Here is a 22,595-nt window from a genome sequence, read left to right as displayed (position 1 = left end):
AGTTACATAACAGTTAAATCGAGCGAAACGAGTCGATCGATGAATTAACCTTTGTCGCACTAATTTTTCTGTCAAACTTATTTGCTAGATTTTAGGATATTACGAGTTTTTTAGGGTCGCAAATTTGCAAATTGCAAATCTGAAGTCGAAATTTAAAAAATGCGTTTTATTTAATTCAGACTTTTTCTTGATAGTAATTTTAAATGTGTCACTTAAAATTTGTCAATTATTAGTGCAAATTTGAAATTAGCGATCTCAAAAACATCAATTTAAGAATTTCCAAGATATTTTCATTATTCTTTTTACGTTCCAGCATTGAAAAAAAAATTTGTTTTAAATAATCTTTTGCTGTAACGTATTATTCATATATACATGTCTTAAGTTTTAAGAATATATTAAAAAAGTTACACGAATCAATTATAAAAAATACGTGAAAACATAGAAAGACTAAAAAGACGAGTATCTCATTTATAGAACACTATGTAGCAAAGGGTTAATAAGATCATTCTTACATACCAAAAAAAATTCCCAAACAGAAAAACGGTTACTCGATACACTTTTTTCGTTCTAGTAAAAGTAACAAATAATTAACAAATACTATATTTTCTTGATAATTGCTTTAAAATATACTCAGAAAATATACACAGAAAAGTTTAAGAAATATTATTATAATATATATAATTTTTTAAAAATTTACTCTTTCAAAAAATATAACATTGTATCAAACAAAAGTCAGAATAATATTAATTTTAACTTTATATTCTTATATAATTGAAAAATATTAAATTACTAAAATTCAGAATATATTTTGATGTTACGATAAACTAATGATAAAACTTGCGAATATAGTTACAAAATGTAGGAAATAAATAATATTTGCTCAATTCAAATTAGTTTACAGTAAACGTGCGTTTTCCTGTGCGTAAACAAAAGTTTATTTCAAGTATTATTTATTTCAAGTAAATAATTTTGAAACGATCGAGATATCCTTTGTAAAGATTACTTAAAATAAAAGACCCATCAAGTAATCGCTTTTCTTAAAACAATATTCTGTGTGCAATTATTCGCAAAAGCATTCTCTTCATTCCACTTCCGTGGACATTGCTATACGAATTTCGATTTCTCTGTTCAACTCAAATTTATTTTTCAGGGCAGTTCGCTCAAGCGGAGATGCGCGAAGACTTGGACTGTGTCAGATACTGTGTCTTCGAAGAGAAGGTTCCAGACCTCCAGACGGCGTGCGCGGTAACAGATTTTCCAACCAATTTCGAGGCCGAAACACTTCCGCGGCACTACACGCGATTCAGCGGTGATTTCAGCGGAGATTGACATCCCGCAGCAATCCTGTTTCGCGGATTCCAATCTCGGGATTTATTTATCCGGCGGCGAATTATCAGACATCGCTGTACGTCGTCGACGCGACGCGGCTAATCTACGCGCTATCTTTCCACAATGATCGATAAGGATTAAACGACGGTTCAGGAACGGAAGCGAACAACGAAAGTGGATGCGCTTACTCGACATCTGGTGAAACTCGGGAACATATTGCTCGCTGTCCTCGGTCTCGGAGCTGCTACCTGCGTAAAAGACATTTCTTGTGTTAGCTGGATTTTTGCGACCAATCGAACACAGAAAATTACGTCTGCCGCGCACGGCAGGAGATGTAAAAAGAAAAACAAAATCCGTTTGAATATCCAACGAAAACATCGAGTTTCCGTCCCGCGGTAAAATCAGCCCCCTTTGATCATCCGTTACATTACGTCCAGCGCGTATTACATCGCAGTTGGGCAAGGTAATTAAAATTAATGTTCCGAGCGAATAGTGGCTGCACGTAATTATCTTCGCTGACGGCTTAGGGCTTTAATTTCATGCTACATCTCTAAATTCGAAAAATCAATACCGAGATTTCGCGACTTTAATAACATTTCAATTTTCATTGAATCCATTTATCGTTATCATTCTGCGGAGCATTATAATTAAAAAAAATATTTAACAGTTTTATTTAAAGAATAATTTCATTCTTATATCCTTATCTACAAGGTCTAACTGCTTAATTGCATCTAAAATAGAATTACTCTACACTCGCTAAAGAAAAGTTCAAACGGATTTAATAGAAATATTTGTTCAAAATATGTAACTATAAAATATACAATTTGAAATAAATATTTTATGTAATAAATACAAATTTATTTTGATTTCCAATATATATGTATATGTTATGGATAAATTTTCTCTATGTTCTATTGTTTCTTTATTTCCTTGTTATTTTTTACTTCTTCAAAGTACAAAATGAAAACAACGATTGAAATTAAAAAACAGAACATATTTCACAGATATATAATCGTTATTTGGTAAATAATGGCGTATAAATTTATTTTAAAATGTTTAAAAATGAAATACATTTATATATCTATAAAACGTATTTATCTCAATGTTACTATTTGCTTTTTTGTACCTTTAAGAAATAGAAAATAGCAAATAATCGATAGAAAATTGAAAAAACCGATTCATTATAAATATCTTGAAACGTAAATATTTTATTTCTAATAAGTACACGTGTATATAAATGTTAAATACTATTTGCTTTTTCTATTTACTATACAAAATGCTTATTCCAAATATTATCTCTTATAGCTACATCTTTAAATACTTTCCTATTACTATTTTTTACATTTCGACTTTTTCTTAGAATTATGCTACGCGTATTAATTGAAATTTAATACACAGGGATATCACAATGACTTTATTATAAACATTTTCGTAGAGACGGATAGAAAAAAAAAACGCCCGAACAGGGACTCGAACCCTGGACCCTCAGATTAAAAGTCTGATGCTCTACCGACTGAGCTATCCGGGCTGATGAAGTCGGTAGCGTTTAAACTTATATTCAAGGCAATTCAGTACAACATTCGATGATAAATCAAATCACTCATGATAGCAATCGATTAAAGCATTATAAAATATGCATACGTAATAAAAATAAAATTTAGAAGTTTACTCACCATCTTGCAACCAAGTTTCTTGCCTGTAGCCTTGCGGCATGTATAGCTCGCTTCCTGCAAACGTGTAAACAGAGTTAATTTTTCGAAATAATGTGCATTAATTAATCGCAGCTATTGAGATTAAGCAAACAGTGGGGTCAGGAGGAAAACAAATACGTTTGTTTTGTGTATATACCGAATGATCGAGCGGTGTTCGCCGCAGATTGACAGGACACACGGTACGCTTCCGTTGATTTTTGATTAATTATCGATACACGTATTCTCATTCGATGTATATAAAATAAAAAAAAAAAGGTTCTTCGATACATAATGCGGCCAAAATATCCTCTCGATAGAGAGAGGCGCTCGTTCCGAATCTGGAAATCGGTGCGAGAGGACAAAAGAAACGGTCGCGAATGAATCAGAAGCAAAAACAAACCCTTCCGCGTGAACGGGCGCGAAAGAATACCGCAGAGAGAAAAAGAGAGAGAGGGAAGAAACTGGGGTGCGTTTAATGGGCCTCCAAGATTCGCCATGGGTAGCCACTCGGCGATGGTAACCTCGTTTCGTTCCACGGTAGAATCTCAGTCCAAAGGCGAATCGAATCTACTTACGCCACAGCTCATTGCTTCATGGCTATAACGCGATGCTCTCTTTCTCTTTCTCTCTTCTCCGCAAAGACGACACTCCGAGAGTGAGTGTTCACACTGACTCCTCGTTTGCCCGCAACGAATTTACGATCGTGGAGTACTGGATTACACATGTATCCATTACGCGGAGAGACCGGTTCTGCTGAAATGTCTAAATACGTCGTTACAGATACGATAATAATTTTTCGTTCACCGAGAAGATTGTTAATTTGACTAAGTTTTCCAACTTGATTAAATTTCTTTAATTCTAAGATACAAAATAATTAAACATCAAGTATTTATATATTTCAAATATTGACGTTCAAGTATTTTATGTATTTGAGTTAAATGAATAAATACTTGAACTGAAAAAATTTGATCAATTTAAAAAATTTAAAGGATGTTCTTTAAGATATACCTACTGGGTATTGTGAAGAATCCTAATTCAAATCTGGTTAGGGTACTATTTTTCGCAATAAATTATTTCCAGTTTTTTTCCGGATAAGAGAAGAATTTAAAGATGCTTCTGAGCATCGAGATTTAGCTTGGTACGTTAAATTAATAAAAAAAATCTACTCAGCACCAAAATCTGCTGCAGACCGAATAGGCGATCTTAATTTTATATGTTTAAAACAATTATCGATTGTAAGAATTAATTTACTATTATTGAAAAATTTAGTCAAATTAACATTTCTTTCTCAGAATGTTGGAATATCAAAATAATTATAAATGTATTCAAGTATGATAAAAAAAGCAGCAAAAAACTGATATTCTACTAACCAACTGGCGTGTGCTGTACATAATTATTTTTATGATCTAGCTAAATTTTTAAATAGTTTAGCCAAAGCATTGTTTCCGTAAAAGAGATTCGCTGAAGCGGATATGTAAAAATTAACCTAAATACAAAACTGAAAATAATCATACTAAACCATCAAAATTATAGAACAATTAGACTAATACTAAAACAAGTTTTGATATTCTAGATATTATAATAGTTTGAGCGTCATACACAATTACTTCAATGGTCCAACATAACTGATTATTTGAAATGTAAATCAATTTTCGCCAAAATTAAGATATAAGAAAAATGTGCATCTACATTTACATAATTCTAAATATCTCAATTTTGACAAAAGATATTTATTTTTCAAATAATTGATTCAATTATTTTCAGAGTTGCGTGTAGCTGATTTTTGATCTATTCTTTTTCTTTAACAAAACAATTCTTTCCAGATAAATTTTTATTTAACAAATTTTCCCAATTTTTTTGTAAGACAATTCAACAAACAATCTCGTACTGAACTATTAATTAATATTAATATATCTTTAGTAATGGTAATTGAAATAGACGTAAAAGAAACAAAATTAACAAAATGTGAATTGGCAAAAAACGACGAACATTTACGTTTAATTAAATTTTGTAACGTTCTATAATTAAACTCTAAAATGTTCGTCACAGAGAGATGAAGTTGTTACAATGCTGCTTCCAGATATTTGCGTCGAATATGAAAAAAAAACCGAGAGAGAAAGAAAAGGGGGGAGGGAAAGAGAGGGGAAAAGAAGAGAAAGCGGGGAACGATCAGCGGTACTTCCATCCGTCGCGGCGGCGTTTCAATATTTCTGAATCGTCGTGTCGAAAAGTGGATCGAGCCCTGACGAAGAGAGAAGAGGGGGATGTAACGCGATTATGATAGAGAAATTGCGGCATTATAGGCAGTGATTGAGTTAGGCGGAGGTGGTCCATCCCGAGAGCGAGAGAGCGGCGGCTTCACGCCGTGGCATGCCAATGCTAGATATAAAGTGTCAATCACTGCAGCCAGACGCTGGCTGGGGTTGTTCGGCGACTCTCCTAGATACGGGGAGGACGTCGAAGGGGAGAGGGGAGGGAAAAATTCCACCCCTGCGAGGACACCCCGGGGAAGTCTTTGCGGTGATAACGCGTCACTTATTGAATCTCGTATCGGGGAATTGACGTCGTGTTTCTGGGTCAAGGCTGGGAAGACACTCGATCCGAAAGAGGAGACGTTGTCGCCAAAGAGGACAAATTATCGCGGCGATTATTTCAGCGAACGTTTCTTCAGCTTGTTCTAAAATTTCTCCATCTGTGTCACTTAAAAGATAATATGTATCAAATAAATGCAATGACTTTGGAAATAAACGACATCATAATCGAGACTACAGGTGAATATTAAATAAGTTAAAATAAGATTATATAGCATTAAATGCATAATATGCTTACATGAAAAGACCTTATAGTTTTATTAAGAAAATATCTCCAAACCAAGAAAATAAGAATTTTCATTGAAACAAACGTGTATCTTTTTAAATAATTATTACAATATTAAAATAAAAATATATTTTTCTGAAATTCTAGATTATCTTGAAGATTAAGTTATACATGTAAGTTATGTAAGCAACATAATTTCTTACTTATAAAACATATGAAATACATATGAAATATATTGTTAAATAGAATATTTTCTTTTTAATTTAATACTAATGTTTAAAGTTATATGTTGGCTTTTGTCAACATGAATTAACTTTAATCTCATTTTTCATTTCTTTATTCCTAAAACTAGAAAGACAAAGACGAACCGAGATTAAAATTAATCTGCATCGGTGAAAGAGACACAATTGTGTCTCATCGCCTACGTTTATACTATTATAGAATAATTTTTTTACAAATCAATGCCAAGAAAAAAATACTCGCGTCGATTACCGTAGGCTCTTCATATATCTCCGATGTTCTAAATGCGGCACATCGAAATATCGGCCGGTCATTTGAAAAGCGAAGTCTCGGGCCAAGTAATTGGCAAAAAGCGCTCTCTCGCCGGGCCGGATTGTGCCTCGATGGTGATGTTTCACGATGCAACCCGGCGCACGTCTCACCGCGACCTTTAGAAAATAATGTCGTCGTTGATGCGACTATATAAAGATATCGACTCGACTGCCTGCGAGTGACAGGCTCTCTTCGGGGGGTACGGCTCACCCTCCGCCGCCTCTCTCCCTTCTTGCCGGCGTGTTTCGTTTCGGGGTACACGTCTTCCTCCCCCCCGCACGTGTTCCTCCTAAACGCGCCCTTTCCTATGTGTGTGCGTTACTCCTCCCGCGATCTTCGTGTATCGAAAAGCCTCGCCTTCGTTGGAAACGCGACGTCTCCGAGCCGCGACGAGCGGTATCAAAGAGCTTCTCAAAGTTGAACGACGGGGGAATCGAAGAATCGACCGACTCGCCTGGTCTCCGCTCACCCGCGCTCACCTTTTCCCTTGATTACAACCTCGCAAGTTCGTTAGGAACGTCGGGCCGAAACGTTGAGGTGACTCGGAAAGATTTCTGCACAGATACTTTTTCTCGAAAAAAGAAAAAAAAGAAGATGAACCTGCAAACATGAAATCACGCGCGAATGTGCATCGTCTCTTCGCTAATGAGCGTTCAAACTGGGTAAAAACGTCCAATTGAGCCGATTATCCTCGAGACCGAAGTCCGTCGATTAACGAGAATTCCACTCACCGGTGTGCAGCTTTTCATTGCTCGCGGCTTGAGACACCGGGTAGCTACCGGGGGCACAATATTCGCCGGCCACTGTCTGAAGGGGCTCGGGCAGTCTGCCGAATCCGTTTCCAGGCTGAAAATAGAAAAAAGAATCGTGGATTAGCGTAACATGCACAGAACCTTCATAATATCTTAAATGCTTTCTCCGAAAAATATGATCACATCATCAGATGCCTGATATTTGATACACCCTCTTCCCTTCCCTACTAAAAAAAATTGCGTCACGAAATTACAAACAAAATTACGTAACAAATCACGTAATTAATAAAGACCAAACGCGTAACAAAATGTTTTAAATTGTTACCTGATTTTTAAAAATCATGTGATTTAAAAAAAACAAGTAACAATTAAACATTTTGTTGTTACGCGTTTGGTCGTCATTAATTACGTTTCGTTACGTAATTTTGTTATGTGATTTCGTGACGTTATTCAGTAAGATTAGCTGTAAATATAAATCCTCGATTTATTATATTCTTTTACAATTACAAAGTGGTGATAAAACCCGAAAGAGAACTACTGTTAAAATTTTTAAAGAGATAAATATAATTTTTCAATAATACTGTTTTTCAATCTATATTTTTATTTTATTGGATATAGAGAACGTTTACATCAATTTGTGAGGATGCTTCATACAAGGCTGTATGTTTGTGCCGATGTTATGAAATATTGAACGAATGAGGAAAGAGAATGATATAGACGTGATTTCAGAGAGCGATTGTGAGGCCTCTCAATATAGGAGCGCGAAAGACACAGTGAGAAATAGAGGGCGAAGGGTAAGAGAGGCGGCAAGAGGAAGACATCCGGTGAACGATTGGACGGTTTCCTCCTTGCGGGGCAATCTAGTGGTAAACTCAGTTACCGGTTTTGGGAATTTCGATAACGTAGACGTTTGACTCTGTAAAATTTGACTGCGGACTGCAGGAGCACAAACCATCGTCGCGGAAAAAAAAATAGCGCAATAGTCACAAAAGACCACGTTTATTTGAGAAAAGACTACCAAATTAAAGATTTTTATAAACAATGTGATAGAACAATTAAAATGTCGAACTGTTCGTAAGATATTGTATACGAGATGTATATTATAATATATCGTACAGTTTTCCATGTCGGATATCTCCGATAGAAAGTATATTGATATTAACGAGCATCCGGCAGAGTCACGCTGCTCAAAGTTTCATTATTTGTTCATAATTTCTCCTCGAGATTTTCCTTTGATCGCAATTAATCGTCGTCCGCAATTAGTTGCCGCGATGGCACGGCGCCTGTAATCCGTGCGCTTCAACATAAATTTTAATTACATTCACTAATACCGCCTTAAATGTTTAATACGCCTGTCAATCCATTATGTATATATATTTACTGACGCAAAAACGATTCGTGAATGTCATTTCAATCGTGCACGAAACAAACGTTAATATTCCATACGCATTAATCTCATACAAATAAAAAAAATTTAATTTAAGACAAATTTTAACTAATATTTTTATATATTGGAATCAACAGTTGCATTCTATTTGTATATTTTAATCCAATTATTGTATTAAATTTGATTATTTTCTGAATTAGCTTACATATCTCTCTTATCTTCTTATAATTTTAAATACTGTACAATAATGCGTCTCTTTTTTATGTACTTTTTTAAGGTAATTAATTAGATCTACTCAAATTTGCTTTAAATCTACTATTAACTATAAATCTCTATTTTTTGTAAACTACTGCACTCAATAAAGTTATTAATTAAAAAATCCAATATCTTAAATATATTTTAATAAATATACACATACTGATATTTTAGTTACCTGATATTTCAGTTATGCAATTAACGTATGAAAGTAATCATACCGCATAATACACTATTTAGAAATAAAATAGAAATACATTAAACATACATTAGGAATAAAATAAAAATAGAACATTAAACCGATATGTAAATAACACAAGAAATAAAGTGTCATTTTTTGATTGAAGCAAAATTTTAATGCTTAATAACATTTCGATTATTAAACACATTTCTCAATTCTATACCAAAAAAATTAACATTTTATATTTCTTGTATCGAAAATATATGAAAATGGAGAAATCATGTTGATTAAACTACTCGCTTTTACTAAATAGTATTGCGTTTAATCTTTCAACGTCGGTGCCTTTTCGTCAAACAGGATTTAACAGAGGATTGATCAGGCAATGACGCGTAAGTGGAAAGTGCAAACACGGAAAACGCGTACCGTTTGACGTCTCGTGGCCTTTCCCAGCGGATGTTATTTTAGACGAATGCGCGCGGAATATTCGGCACGCGAGTTTATGTATGCCCGCGTTTATGCCTCTTCTCTCGTGAAAACGAGATACCCACGACGGATGAGTCGGGGGAACGCCCCGTCGTTCGCGACGGGGTTACACAGGGGTGCCGGCGCGCGGTCGAATCCCCCCAAATCTACCGTTCTCCACCCTCGTAGTAATTGCGCACTTCGGTTCGGTTTATAATAAAGTCATCGAGCAGGACGACACATCGTCAAACTGTATCCCTTTCGTGATACGCCCGACGGACTGGGAAGTTAGATTTCAGAGATTAAGTATTGAGATATTGATAAACGATTGATACAGACTGTATCGGAAGAGGAAGGGGGAAAGAAGAGATTGAAGATAAATTCAAGATTTTGCAAGTGCAGATAATTTAACTAGAAAAACAGGCACAAAATTTACATTACATCTCTTCTATTAATAGACTTTAATCCATATCTAACTTTTCATTCCTTTCTAGTTCTGAGAAAAAAAATGTCCATTTTAACCAATGCAGATTAACTTTAATCTTGATTTGACTTACTTTTATATCTTTTTCTAACTTTGAAAATTAGAAAAATGTCCATTTCTACCGTCAAGTACAGTAGGAAAAATGTATCATTTTATTAATTAAAAAATACCGAACAAAATTTAGTTATTGGAAACAAATATTTTTTTTATTTACACATTTCACAGAACCAAATGCAATTTAGTTAGTGGAAACAAATATTTTTTTATTTATACACATTTCATAGAATCAAATGCAATTTTTTTTTAATAAAATATATTTGGTTGCCGTTAAAAAATGTATCAATAGCTTTTGCTGAAGACTTGTTAATTTTTCGTTTAACAAGATAACAATTAATAGAATTCTATTTTAAAATCTAATAAAAATTAAAAACAGTCTGAAGTATTAGGGACATCTTTAACAATCCACATTGCGTGTATATGTTGCACTTTGACCAGCGGGCAGATAAAAGGCAGGCCAGAGTTTCCCTCCGCTAATTACGTGTCGATAATGGCAAGGGCAGTCAATTTTACCAATCACAGGCGAGAAGTCGCGTTACTTCTCGTAAGAGAAAGTTTCCCTGCCTCGTCTTCCTACCCTTAGACCGCGAAGATAATGACGGCGGTGAACACTGAAAGGCGGACACAATGCCTCCAGCGAGAGGGACGATGCGGAGATTTTTCGAGATTAAAGAAAACGCGTCGCGCCGTGTGCGATCGAAGTTTATCAGCTAATTGCTTCCCGCAACGCGTCGCAAAGATCAAGCTGTACAGAAGAAGGATCGAATTTCTCGCAGTTCGTTTTCGTATAATCGCAACGTCCTTTCGCATCTAAAATTACGAGAGTAACTCGTGTACAGACAATACAGAGTAAAAATATGTATCATTTATCTTGCCAATTGAACAACATCGAGATAATCGCTTTGATTGCTTGATTTAACGCCCAAGCTCTCATCGAGAAATCAAACGGACGAGCAGCTAAACAATCGTCGTCAAACAAACCAGCAGTCCCGTTACCAGCACGCCCCATCCCCCGAGGAGAAAACGGTCACCCCTAATCATGGGAAACTCGAGTGGCGACATATGCTATCTCTCGCGCGGCAGTCAATTAAACGGCGCCGAGGTGAGGCAGCGACCACCACCATCAGCGTGCGTGTGGGAATCGGCCGATTTTTAGAGTCAACAAACATAAATCAAGTACTCGCTCCAAATCATCCCTCCCTTGTCTCTCTATTCCGTTGACCACCCGCCGCGGGTCCCGCGCACGTCGTGTCGTCACGGTGGTGGCACGCACGCACGCACGCACGGCGACAATTACGTGTTTAGAGAACACAAAAGGGGTGGCACCCGTGGGACGAGCCATCGGAGCGTGGAGGCGCGTGCCGAGGCAATTCGCCACCCGAGCAAAGCGATCATCTCTCGAGTGGCCGCATTGTACGCGCGATGACCCCGAGAGCGGACCCCGTGTGCCGCTCTCGCGCCGAGGAAGATTCTCCATTGTGTCGGCCCTGAGGAAGTCGGACACGGATATCCGAACGGGGCGGCTCTCTTAATGCGGCGGCGTTTAATGGATCTTAAACACCTTCTCGCAGCGCCGACCGAGCAACACCGATACTCGCCTGCAGCCTCTCGGACCCTGATTGACGTAAATCCATTACGTCGTTTTGAAAATTTGAATTGACAAAAAGAAGCGTTAACGGCAAAGCAAGCTGGACTTACTTGTAAATCGAATAAATGTAATTGATCCGGATCTAGCTCATTTTCTTGCGGTTGAAATATTTTTATAGTAATCAAACGTAAAACAATTTCTCCTAGCTTTTGCAACTATTTCATTTTATTTCTTCATCACAATTAGTTATGTATTGCCGATACAAAAGCAAGTTTCAACCCACAAAAATTTTTTCTTCGAATTTTTTGTACATGTAAATTTTAAAATATTCTAAGATTTGTATTACAAAAGGTTTAAAATATTTTAAATTATAAAGTTTAGAAACATTCTGAAAAAATTTTCAGTTATAAAATATTTTTTAGATTATTGAAAATAATGTTTTACTTTCGTATAAATTTCAGAATTTCTACATAATTTTATAACATTTTAGAAAATTTTTCAGATTTTTTATAATCTTAGAATATTTTACAAAGAATCCATATATATATAATTCTAAAAAAAAGAGTGTAAATTTTCACAATATTTTTCAAAGGTATTCCAATTAGTATAAAAATTCCGAGAAAATTTTTCATCATAGATCGCCTAAAAAAGAAATCGACAAATAAAAATTATCACAGATATTTTCCTTTCTCTCAGATGCGGTTTTGTAATCTCCTGATTCACCCAAATTAAAATTTAAAAAATATATAGAGATGTGATTATAAGACAAAACTTATTTTTGAATCTCTGCCTAATTCAATTATAAAAAATGTTTAAATTTACTTTTAAATATATAATACTATCATTTTTTAATGTGACTTTATTTCTTCACTTTGTCGCATACAACAAAAATAGTTAAAATCAATTAACGTCACAAATTCACTTAATTTTCTGAGTTTTTTCGAGATACTAGCCTTCAAATAAAAAAATACTATTCTTATAAATAAAAATAATAATACACTCATTAATTGCGTGCATCATCAACGAGATACTTACGAGTGCAATATAAATCAATCAAATGTTACAAATTTATTTTATTTTCCGAGATGCTCCGATTTTCACAAATAAAAAATCTTTTAATAAATTAATAAAAATCGTAATAAATTAATAACATTATTAACTTTACATAAATCCAATAAAAATCCTATGCTCCAAACAGCAGATAAATTTTCAGCTACTTACTAAGCCCGTCAATTCCGTCGTCGCGGCAGGCACCTCCTGATCGGCAAGATTCATCATAACTTCGCGGTTCGCCGTTTCGTCTTCGATTTATTCGCTAACGACTCTCAGAAAAATTCCTCACTACAAATGGTAAGTGAAATCACCGAAGTTAAAGCGAAAAACGCGCAACGCGAGTCTCGCCGATCGCCGCTACCGATGTTACAGCGCGAAGATCGAAGATAGCACTGAATCGGGTGATTTGATCTATCTCGGCGCAAACCCGAGGGGTGAGCCACCCTCGCGGCCGGGGGTTGTGTCTCCGCGGCTCCGCGGTGTACGCCCCCAGCGTGACGTAGAATTCAGTCCTGCGCGTATTTCGCCTCCTTGCCGACCACTGCCAAACCGGGCACTGGGCGGAGCCTGAAACTCATTGGCGACACACGGGCAAGCAAGCGATCAGCGAGGGATGATACTGCTGCTGCTGCTGCTGTTGCAGCCGCGGAAAAGGCTCCACGCGAGAGAGGACCGCTCTCTTTGGCGAGTCGAGCTGCGTACAAATTCGAGTCGATCGCCATCGAGATATTTGCGTGCGCGGACATTAGATACATTTCGAATAGGACATTTATCCATTTCTGTGTAGATTGACGTTAATTCCGATTTAACTTGTTCTTTTTATTTAATTCTTAAAATTAAGAAAAGATAGAAAGTAAGTTAGATGAGTTAAAGTTAATGTAAAGTTAATCTCGATAGAAATAAACTAGCCCAACATAAGCGTCTCAGCAACGTTCAGAATAGGATAAGCTCCACTGAAAAAATGTTAACTCTCTTTCTAAAGAGTATACATATATGAAAATCTTGTAAATTTAGTCCAATTTTAGCAAATATTTCTATGTTCCGATTTTGTGCGATTAATGATTAAAAATTAGTAAAATATAAGTGATTTAAGTATACAACTCTTTTTACATGTGTATCGAAATTGGTTCCTTTCGTGTCACCTTTTTGTGGGTAAAGTCGCGGATTTCAGCATTTTAACATTTTTTAAATAGTACTTGTCCTCCAAGTCATCCTCAGGATGACTCGCCTTTGGCTCGTGTGTCCACTCCCGTATTCGTGCACAAAAGGCCGACTTTACATCACTGTTATACATATAATGTACTATTACTTTAATTCATTAAGAGAGATGTGCAAGAAAAACATATGCAAACGTTATCTTTATCAATTTATTTTACGGGTAAATTTATTTCGATTAAATTATTTTCAAAATATAGCAAAATAAAAATTGTATTTATATTTTTATTTTAATTCATTATAAAAAGTAGCAAGATTACAACTTAAAAAAAGAAGCACACGGCAAACTCCGTTATTATTGTATTTTAAAGGTAAATTTATTTCGACTAAATTAGTTTCAAAATATAGCAAGATAAAAGTTTTACTCATATTTCTTTCATTTTAATTAGTTAGAAAATGTTACAAAATCTGTATCAAACAAACGAAGCACATGCAAAAAATATGCAATCATCTTTGTCAACTTATTTTAAAGGTAAATTAAAATTTATTAAAATTTTTACCTAAATCAATAATTTCTTAAAATTAAATTAAAAATTAAAATTTTAATTTCTTTTGAACTTATAATTATTAAATTCTCTATTAAAAAAAAAGTTCTTAGTTTGTTACTACTTAAAGAGAATTTCACATATTATTGTCGCCTCGAGATTTGATCTATGCAAAACATGCTTTTACTTTTTATGTCTGGTAATCAAGAGACATTCATTAATTTAATAAAACTTCTTTACATATAATTCTTTTTCTTGGAGTTTCAGAATTTATGAAACATTATATAATTGCTAGAATAGACTGTAATATGCTTCATCGTTAAAAAATAAAATTGTAAAATTAAAAATAAAATATCGTTAAACATAAAGAATAACAATGAAAAATATCGAAAAATATGAAGAATAACAATGAAAAATGTGCATTGATGATGATAACGGACCTTTTTCATCGACTCTACGGTTCTACAGATAAATGCATCATACTGCGTTGTGTGCGATGTTTACGATTTTTTACCGAGATGTCGCCACTGGAAAGAAATCCTGTGTGAGCGCGTGCGCGTGACAATCTTGCCGAATAGATAGCCCATAATTTTTTATACGACTTTTCACTATCTCTGACAACTCTACAATCGTGAAATGTTGTGAATGAAAGGGAACTCGTGTCAGGGAACACCAAGTGCTCGCTGATGACACGCAACAGCTGACATACCGATTATTATGTTATAAACACCGAAGGTTTCCTCCTCCTCCTGATAACGCGCAAGGACGAACGCGAAGGAGATTTCGAAGTAAATCCACTCCGCGATAGCGCAATACATCATTGTAAGTAATAACGGACTTTTTGTGAATGACTTGCACCTTCCTGCGCGACCGATTTCCCAATAATGACGTCGAAACGTTTACGTCAATACATTACGTCAATATAATTGAAATTAATAACGTTCATTTTCCGATCCTTATTTACTTATCTAATTACCAAGGTCGCTCCACATTTTATTTGTTATAAATATATTTTTACGTGCACTTCGCCGCTGACGAAAACAAAAAAAAAAAATTATTTGTATTCTGTAATTGTGGTACAGAAGTAATTCGAGTATGCTCGTGTTTCGGGGCAACTGATTGCGCCAGTGTTTTAGAATTATATTTCGTTCGCAATTATTGCGCCTTGAACGTCGAATTTCTTTTACTATCGCGACCTCATTGTTTTGCGCATGAATTCGTTTAAGTCCGGCAAAATTCGGAGGTTTTACGATTTTCATTATCAAATCGATCGACTCCGGAACGATGCTTTGACGTCTTGCAATTAATTATAGTAAGCAAGTCGTCGAAGACGTGCATCGAAATAATGTTAAAGGGGGATTTTTAATCTCCAGCGTAAAAATAACAATTTAATTATACAATATATATCCATTACACAATTTATATAAATATATAAAAGCGATCTTGCTTTTGAGGTTAACTAACCTCAAAAACTAACTTAACAGTTCCTACAGATTGTGTGGAATTTATTAAGAAAAGTTTAATATTTCAAAAGTGATGTATAAATTTGTCAAGATAGCAGACAGAATAATATAATTATAGAATTAGTAGAAACAAAATTCTAGGTCAAGTTCAATAGGACAAAGTGTGCCATATATCTGATCAGGCACATTAAACCCTAAAAAAATTAAGTTTCTAAGACAATTCATCAATCTTCTATATCCCCAAATCATCTGTAATTACGAATTTACAGACCAGCAGAATTTTGGGCGTTAATGCTCATAACACACGGATGAGATATGCGGCATCAAATTAGGTCAAAATCTCCGCGAGTCTCTCTATCTGATTCACTTGTCGCTACGAGCCGCATCTGCCCACGTTCGAGAGATGTCCGCGGTAGAGGCAACGCCGTTCATCCGTACCATCGAGTGGGACATGATGGACAAGACCAAGTTCTTTCCACTCAGCATGCTGTCTTCGTTCTCAGTCAGATGTTGTCTGTACCCTCTGACAGTGATCAAGACTCGCCTCCAAGTGCAAAGACAAAATCACATGTACAATGGTAGTGTAAATTGACTTCTATATACAATTTAACTTTCCTGAGCCTTGTAGGTCCAAGGAACACACCAAGTCAATAGAAAGTTAAAATGAATATATTTTTATTTAGTCAAAAGAAAATTATTTCAAATGTCAAAATTATTTGATTTTACTTTAAATTAAAATCATTTTGACTGTCTGTCAACTTTGATGTTTTCCTTGAAATAAAAATCCTTGCCACAAATCCTTAACAATCTTATCCTGTAGGTATGGTAGATGCATGTAGAAAAATTTATAAAGTGGAAGGCGTCTCGGGTCTTTATCGGGGTTTCTGGATAAGCTCCATTCAAATCGTCTCTGGAGTATTTTATGTATCGACTTATGAGGGAGTGCGCCACTTGCTCAAACAAGATACACCCCTTGGACGCGTTGACTCGAGAGTCAAGGCATTGATTGCTGGCGGTGCCGCCAGTTTAGTCGGACAAACGATAGTCGTCCCTTTTGACGTTCTCAGTCAGCATCTGATGGTTCTTGGAATAAATAGTACCAAGCATGGCAAAATATACGTAGATAAAGTGAGTCAAACTATCCCCAATCCATGCAAAATTTGCTGTACTTTTAACAAAGACTTATTTGAGATAGTAAATGTCTTTTGCAGATGGGAATGAATCCGTTAGGTGTGACCCTCGAAGCCGGAAAGACTCGCGCGCAAATCTCCGCAGAAATAATAAAATTGATTTATCAAAGGGATGGTTATCGCGGTTTCTATCGAGGGTATATGGCGTCTTTATGCGCTTATGTGCCTAACAGCGCTCTTTGGTGGGGATTGTATACGGTTTACCAAGGTAATTGTACATTATACCTTGTACTTTGTAACCATTAAGAAAGTTAAGTAGCTCTATAGTACCAACTAAAACTTATAGAAATTAAAACACTGCAGGCTCTTATGTTTGTTCTTTTTTCTAATCGATGAGAAAAAAAATTTGAATAAATACTCAAATTTCAGCTAATTCTGAGACCAGTTATAAAGAAAAAGAAAGAACTGAAAAAAACTTATAATGGGTTATGTAAAAAAATGACCTAATTTTATTATAGTTTTAGGTTTTTACGTTATTTTTAAACAGGTAATGCATCCAAATAAATTTCTGCATGAATATTTGGACTTTATCACTATATGTAAAAAATTTGATGCAATTCGTGCAATTTGATGCTATACATTATCAAAAACAAATACATTGCAAAAAAGTATTACAAAACGCAATTTTGTAAAAATAAACACGACTTTTCTCTTTTTGTTTTGCCACAAAAAATTAACCAAGTAACCCTTGTTTTAACGTATCTAGGCACATATGCTTTCTCGAGTAAAAAAAATGAGTGATAACACTTTTTGTATCTCCTTTTCGACAGACGAGCTTATAAGACTGCTTCCGAGCTGGTTCTCGCACTTGTGCATACAAGCGATGGCGGGCACGTTAGGCGGTTTCACGACCACGATCATCACAAATCCTCTAGACATCGTGAGGGCACGATTGCAAGTGCAACGATTAGACAGTATGTTCAGCGCGTTTAGGATATTGTGGATCGAGGAGGGATTGCACATGTTTACCAAAGGACTCTCCGCGAGACTCCTACAATCTGCCTGTTTTAGTTTCTCAATAATCTTAGGTTACGAAACAATCAAGAGAGTAAGCATAACCGAAGAGTACAAGAGTTACGTTCGGTGGTGAACTTCAAAGGTACTATTACGATTAATTAATTTCACGCAGATGGAACGGATGATCATCTGTGATTTTTTCTGACTGTGACGCGCCTCTTTCAATGCATCACTTTTTACGCATCAATGAAAAGGCAATCACAATTTAATTGGCATAAAAAAAAATTCGTAAAAGGAGCTACTTAAATTAATTTTTCTTGGCTATGGAAGTACTATTAAGTTGCGTTAGGTATTTAGTGTGATAAGAGCTACCTTTCGTTACACGAACAAGAGTAATATATATAATTGCATAATTGTATTATCATTCGTCATTCGTTTTGCGTCATTCGCAATTCGCATCCAGTAATTTGATATACCACAGCAATCTCATAAAGAGAAGGCTCTACATACTTTGATGTACATAAAACAGTAGTTCCAAAAACAGCAACTAGGAAAGTAATTTGTAAATCAGGGTGTTTATTCAATTTTGTAAAAAAAATTTATAAAAATTCCCGGATTTTCCAGAAATTTTATTCAAAATAAAGACATTTTTATATAATTTTTAAAATATATATGTATTTTATTTTGTTTTAGAAAAGCCTTTTTTGTTTTTTAAACATAAATTGTAGGAAGGTATTAAGAAAATATGAACCGAATATAACAACCTGTTCACGATAGATGGATTTAACTCTGAAAGTACAGAATTCAAAAGATGATTAAACACAACGCCAATTTAAAACGATGTATTGTTCTATTGTCATTAATATTTTTTTTAAAAACTTGCAAGTCAAAAAATACATGGATATGTACGTTATATTTATTGCTAATCGATTTTGTATTTTTAAAAAATGATCAAGAATGTACAAATTTACCAGGAAAAAAAGATAGAACTTAGAATTTAAGATTTTCAAAAAAAAAAAATTTTTAGTACCCATAAAATCCATGATTTAAAAAAAATTTTCTGAAAAATCCAGGTTTCTCAGTTTTGTCCGGTAATAAACACCCTATAAATGTAATAAAGCGCATTTTGTACATTAGCGTCATAGATCGAGTACAAACTTCGTAACATGTATTAGATATGTTACTGTGATACAAATATGTCCTACTCGTATTTTAAAGACGGTCAGTTTTATCGTTAGTAACGCATTCATTTATAATGTTACGATATTGAACCTAGTCAGATATGGGCATACAATGCGTGTATATGAGTGTTTATCGACTGTCTTGAAAATACGAATAGAATGTAATCCATAAATATCAAGCGGATTATACTGGCTCACTCACTCTAAAAAATGATGTTATGTAATTCTCACCATATTAGTGTTTCCATTATTTTTATATTATATTTATATATTTATTTACATATCAGGATTGGGAAAATTACTTTGTAAAAGTTATGATTTATCTCTCATTTAAAAAACGAGTTATCGTTACAAATTATTGATTCTAATAAGTAACACATAATTACAAAAATTATTAAAAATAAAAACATTATTTAATATATTAAAAATAAAATAATTTTCTAATTTATATATATACACACGCATATATGTATTTAAAATACATTAACAAAGTATAGAGATCAATAATTTTTCAGTTTATAAAAATTAACGAATTCAAATTCCACGATTATATTATAAAAACCAAAGGATCTGAAAAAATAATGATCTTATTTTAAAGAAAAAGATTTAATTGTTATATAATTCTCGCGAAGATGATTTATCATCTTTATTCTGCGGAATGTAGACCATATTTTGACGAGTCTAAAATATATAAAATAATTATATAAAGTAAGTCTAAAAATACGTGTACTAAGGAAAAATCGCCAATAGTGGCATATTACTTTGATAGTATTTCTTAAACAAAAACTAAAAATAAAAACAAATACAAACTAGAAAGAGTCTTTTATCAGATGCACTGTAAAAAATTTTTGTAAAATTATAATTATAATAATGAGTAATTTTGAGACCCGCTATAATAGTTGTAAATTTTCTCATGTCTATAATTTTGCAGTATACAAGTAAAAATAATTTAATGTCATAAATTTGTTTACAGTGTATACACAAATGTGTAAAAACAAATTAAAAAATCATTGCGAAATTTATATACAAAATTATATAATACAAATTTACAGTGTGGTGTAGTAATTTTTATAATACTGTCTCATATTTTGTAATAATTGATGTTTTCGTAACACAACCAAAAATGAATATCTGAGAAACTGAACCTCAAAACAGATTAATAAGATACATTGTTTTCCTCTCCTTTAACACGAGTTTGTACATAATATTTAAAAATTAATGCATATGAGCATTCATAGAAGCCTTTCAACACAAAACACTTTTTTGTCGATTATACCTTATGCTGTTCCGCAAGACACAATATTTAGACTATACATATACACATATAAAGATTAGATTAAGTTATTGTAGATTCGTTTTTAACAGATTTTTAATAGAAAAAACAAATGTATAAATTTTGGATTTTTCTTTAATTATCTAAGCAGAGCACGTTTTTGTTACTATAATGATTAAATATTTTGCAGTGCAATAGAGTATGTATTGTCTAATTTCCCAAAAACAACTGAGTGCCATTTTGGAAAGCTTACGCTAATATTAACTTTTCTCTATTAAATTATTTACAAAAAGTGATTGAATTACAGTTATAGATAGAAAGACACCTAGTTAAGTTATCAAGAAAGAGTAACTCTATACTTCGTTATAAATAACGAGTTACTTCTCAACCCTGATTTACAACAAATATTGTTAAATCCATATGACTGGTGGCTAAAATCACACCACATCATTTATTTAGAGTGCTAAATTATTAATAAATTTTAAGCCGCAAATTTAAGAAATATATCCCGGGCAATACACGGGTCTAAAATTGGAATATAGGCGTTTTAATGATGTCGTTAGACAACGTGTCTGAAAGATGACTTAATGACATCTTTCTTACGTCTCTCCATTTTAGACGTGCATGTTATCCAGGACGACTGTTTAATATTATATATTTCCACCTACACTATGTATGTATATACAGAAAAACTGACCCCCCCTCCCCCCCCCCCGAGAACCCCATGAGAGAATGTTAATAAATTTTATTGGCTATATTAAATCGTGCGTGACCTCTTGTTTCCTGCTTCAAGACGAAATCCTAACTCGTATCCCCAAGTATTACTTGCGTGTAGACAACTCTGATTATTACTTAAGGAAGACTGAAACTCGCCATTTAATGCGACGCGAGCGCAACACGAGCAAATTAGCGCACGTACATCGCTTCGAAATTAATTTGCCTGACATGCAAATCGGGGAAGGGATCAAGATCGAGCGAACACATGCGAACATAGAGATACAAGACAAAGGCCGGTGGCGGCGGCGCGTCGTATCCAAGTTTCCGGACGCATCGATTGGTATGCATCGCGGAGTAGATCGATCTACCCATCTTCTCGATGACTAGGCGCCGCCAGATCGACGCTGCGATTTTCTACGTCGGCGTCGTTGGCGCGCAACGCATCTCACGAGGATACATGAATTATTCCACAGCCGAGGTAATGCCCGTGTCGACCGATTAATCGAATCCGAGCGAGACGGCCTTCGTTCGCTCGAGTCGTAGCTACGCGATGCGAAACTTATAATTGCATAATCGCGCCGTGTGCAAGTCGAGCTTTCGCGTTGAATGTTAAGAAGCACTGAAAATCGATCTCACGATTCTGCCTATTCAGTTTCTACTAACTATCGCATACGTAGCAATCGTTAAATTAATTTTAGTAATAATAAAAATCTTGATAACTATCATCAACAAAGGCAAACATTTCATTTTTTTCAATTATCAATTATTTATTACATCTTTAATATGCTTGATGAATCGTTTGCATCTTAATTGATTTGTGCACACGCAAGACGTACCAACACATAGTCTTGAATAATATATTTTATCTGTGAAGTGGTATAGCTACAACTTCGTGTTCTCTATCGCTACAACTTCGTGTTCTCTTTATCTACAGGCCAAGCATATTATTTTCTTGCATGTACCGATAAATCTTCAGTACTATATAAAAGATCTTCAAAAAATCAAACTTCAAAAAATCAAAATTATACAATTTTTGTAATGGAAATAGGATATGTAATAAACTTTTTCATTGCTGCCCTAATTTTATTCTAAAAGAGTAAAATTACAATCCTAAAAATTGTGTTATAATTTCGAGTATTTACAACAAAAAAAGATAGAACAAAATTCATGGAAAATTTACAGAGATTAAAAAAATTTCTTTTATGCGTTTTAGTAAAAGATTAAATTCTGTTTTCGTCGTATAAATCTGAGTTGTACACAGTGCGTAATTGAATATGAACGGTGCGTGTCGACCGCAAGCGGCACCCTTAGTCGGACAAACGTCAAACAGAGAAACCGAGAGCGCGTTCACCGGTTTCCTATTTCCAGCGAGATCAAACATTCGTGGATCGGAGAACGGGTGATGGGAGAGGAAGACGGAATATTATTCGGAGAACGATGTACACCAAACGAACGTCTCTTCTCGTTCTTTGAGGAATCGCGGTAGCGCCGACGAGCGTCTAAAAA

At 34.6% G+C, this 22,595-nt stretch overlaps 2 protein-coding genes and 1 non-coding gene across 4 annotated transcripts in view; 1 reads left to right on the top strand and 2 right to left on the bottom strand.

The window, feature by feature from the left end:
- LOC105830902 (ETS translocation variant 1) overlaps nucleotides 1–13,983 on the bottom strand; it is a 30,322-nt gene extending 16,339 nt beyond the window's left edge. Inside the window, exons 1-4 of the mRNA XM_036289558.1 lie at nucleotides 12,777–13,983; nucleotides 7,121–7,235; nucleotides 3,003–3,056; nucleotides 1,518–1,577 (exon numbers count right to left, since the gene is read on the bottom strand). Coding sequence (XP_036145451.1) covers nucleotides 1,518–1,577; nucleotides 3,003–3,056; nucleotides 7,121–7,235; nucleotides 12,777–12,833 — 286 coding nt within the window. The 5' untranslated portion in view covers nucleotides 12,834–13,983. The remainder of the gene's footprint in view (nucleotides 1–1,517; nucleotides 1,578–3,002; nucleotides 3,057–7,120; nucleotides 7,236–12,776) is intronic.
- Nucleotides 2,785–2,857, bottom strand: Trnak-uuu. The gene has a single exon. It is a non-coding gene; the product is annotated as a tRNA-Lys (tRNA).
- Nucleotides 13,984–14,866: 883 nt separating the features above from the next.
- On the top strand, nucleotides 14,867–18,938 carry LOC105830904 (solute carrier family 25 member 44). Of its 2 annotated transcripts, none has more exons than XM_012670598.3 (5): nucleotides 14,867–15,130; nucleotides 16,041–16,349; nucleotides 16,592–16,899; nucleotides 16,983–17,169; nucleotides 17,732–18,938. In XM_012670598.3, exons 2-5 carry the CDS (start codon nucleotides 16,175–16,177, stop codon nucleotides 18,049–18,051), a joined length of 990 nt encoding a protein of 329 aa, XP_012526052.1. In that variant the 5' UTR covers nucleotides 14,867–15,130; nucleotides 16,041–16,174; the 3' UTR covers nucleotides 18,052–18,938. The 2 variants fall into 2 exon arrangements, with proteins under 2 accessions (XP_012526052.1, XP_012526053.1); XM_012670599.3 differs by lacking the exon at nucleotides 14,867–15,130 and adding an exon at nucleotides 15,137–15,620 and having other exon boundaries at nucleotides 17,732–18,051.
- Nucleotides 18,939–22,595: the final 3,657 nt, after the last annotated feature.

Source organism: Monomorium pharaonis, chromosome 7 (assembly GCF_013373865.1).
Source record: "Monomorium pharaonis isolate MP-MQ-018 chromosome 7, ASM1337386v2, whole genome shotgun sequence".
In the NCBI taxonomy this organism is placed as follows: Eukaryota; Metazoa; Arthropoda; class Insecta; order Hymenoptera; family Formicidae; genus Monomorium; species Monomorium pharaonis.
This window is presented reverse-complemented; position numbering and strand designations above follow the sequence as displayed.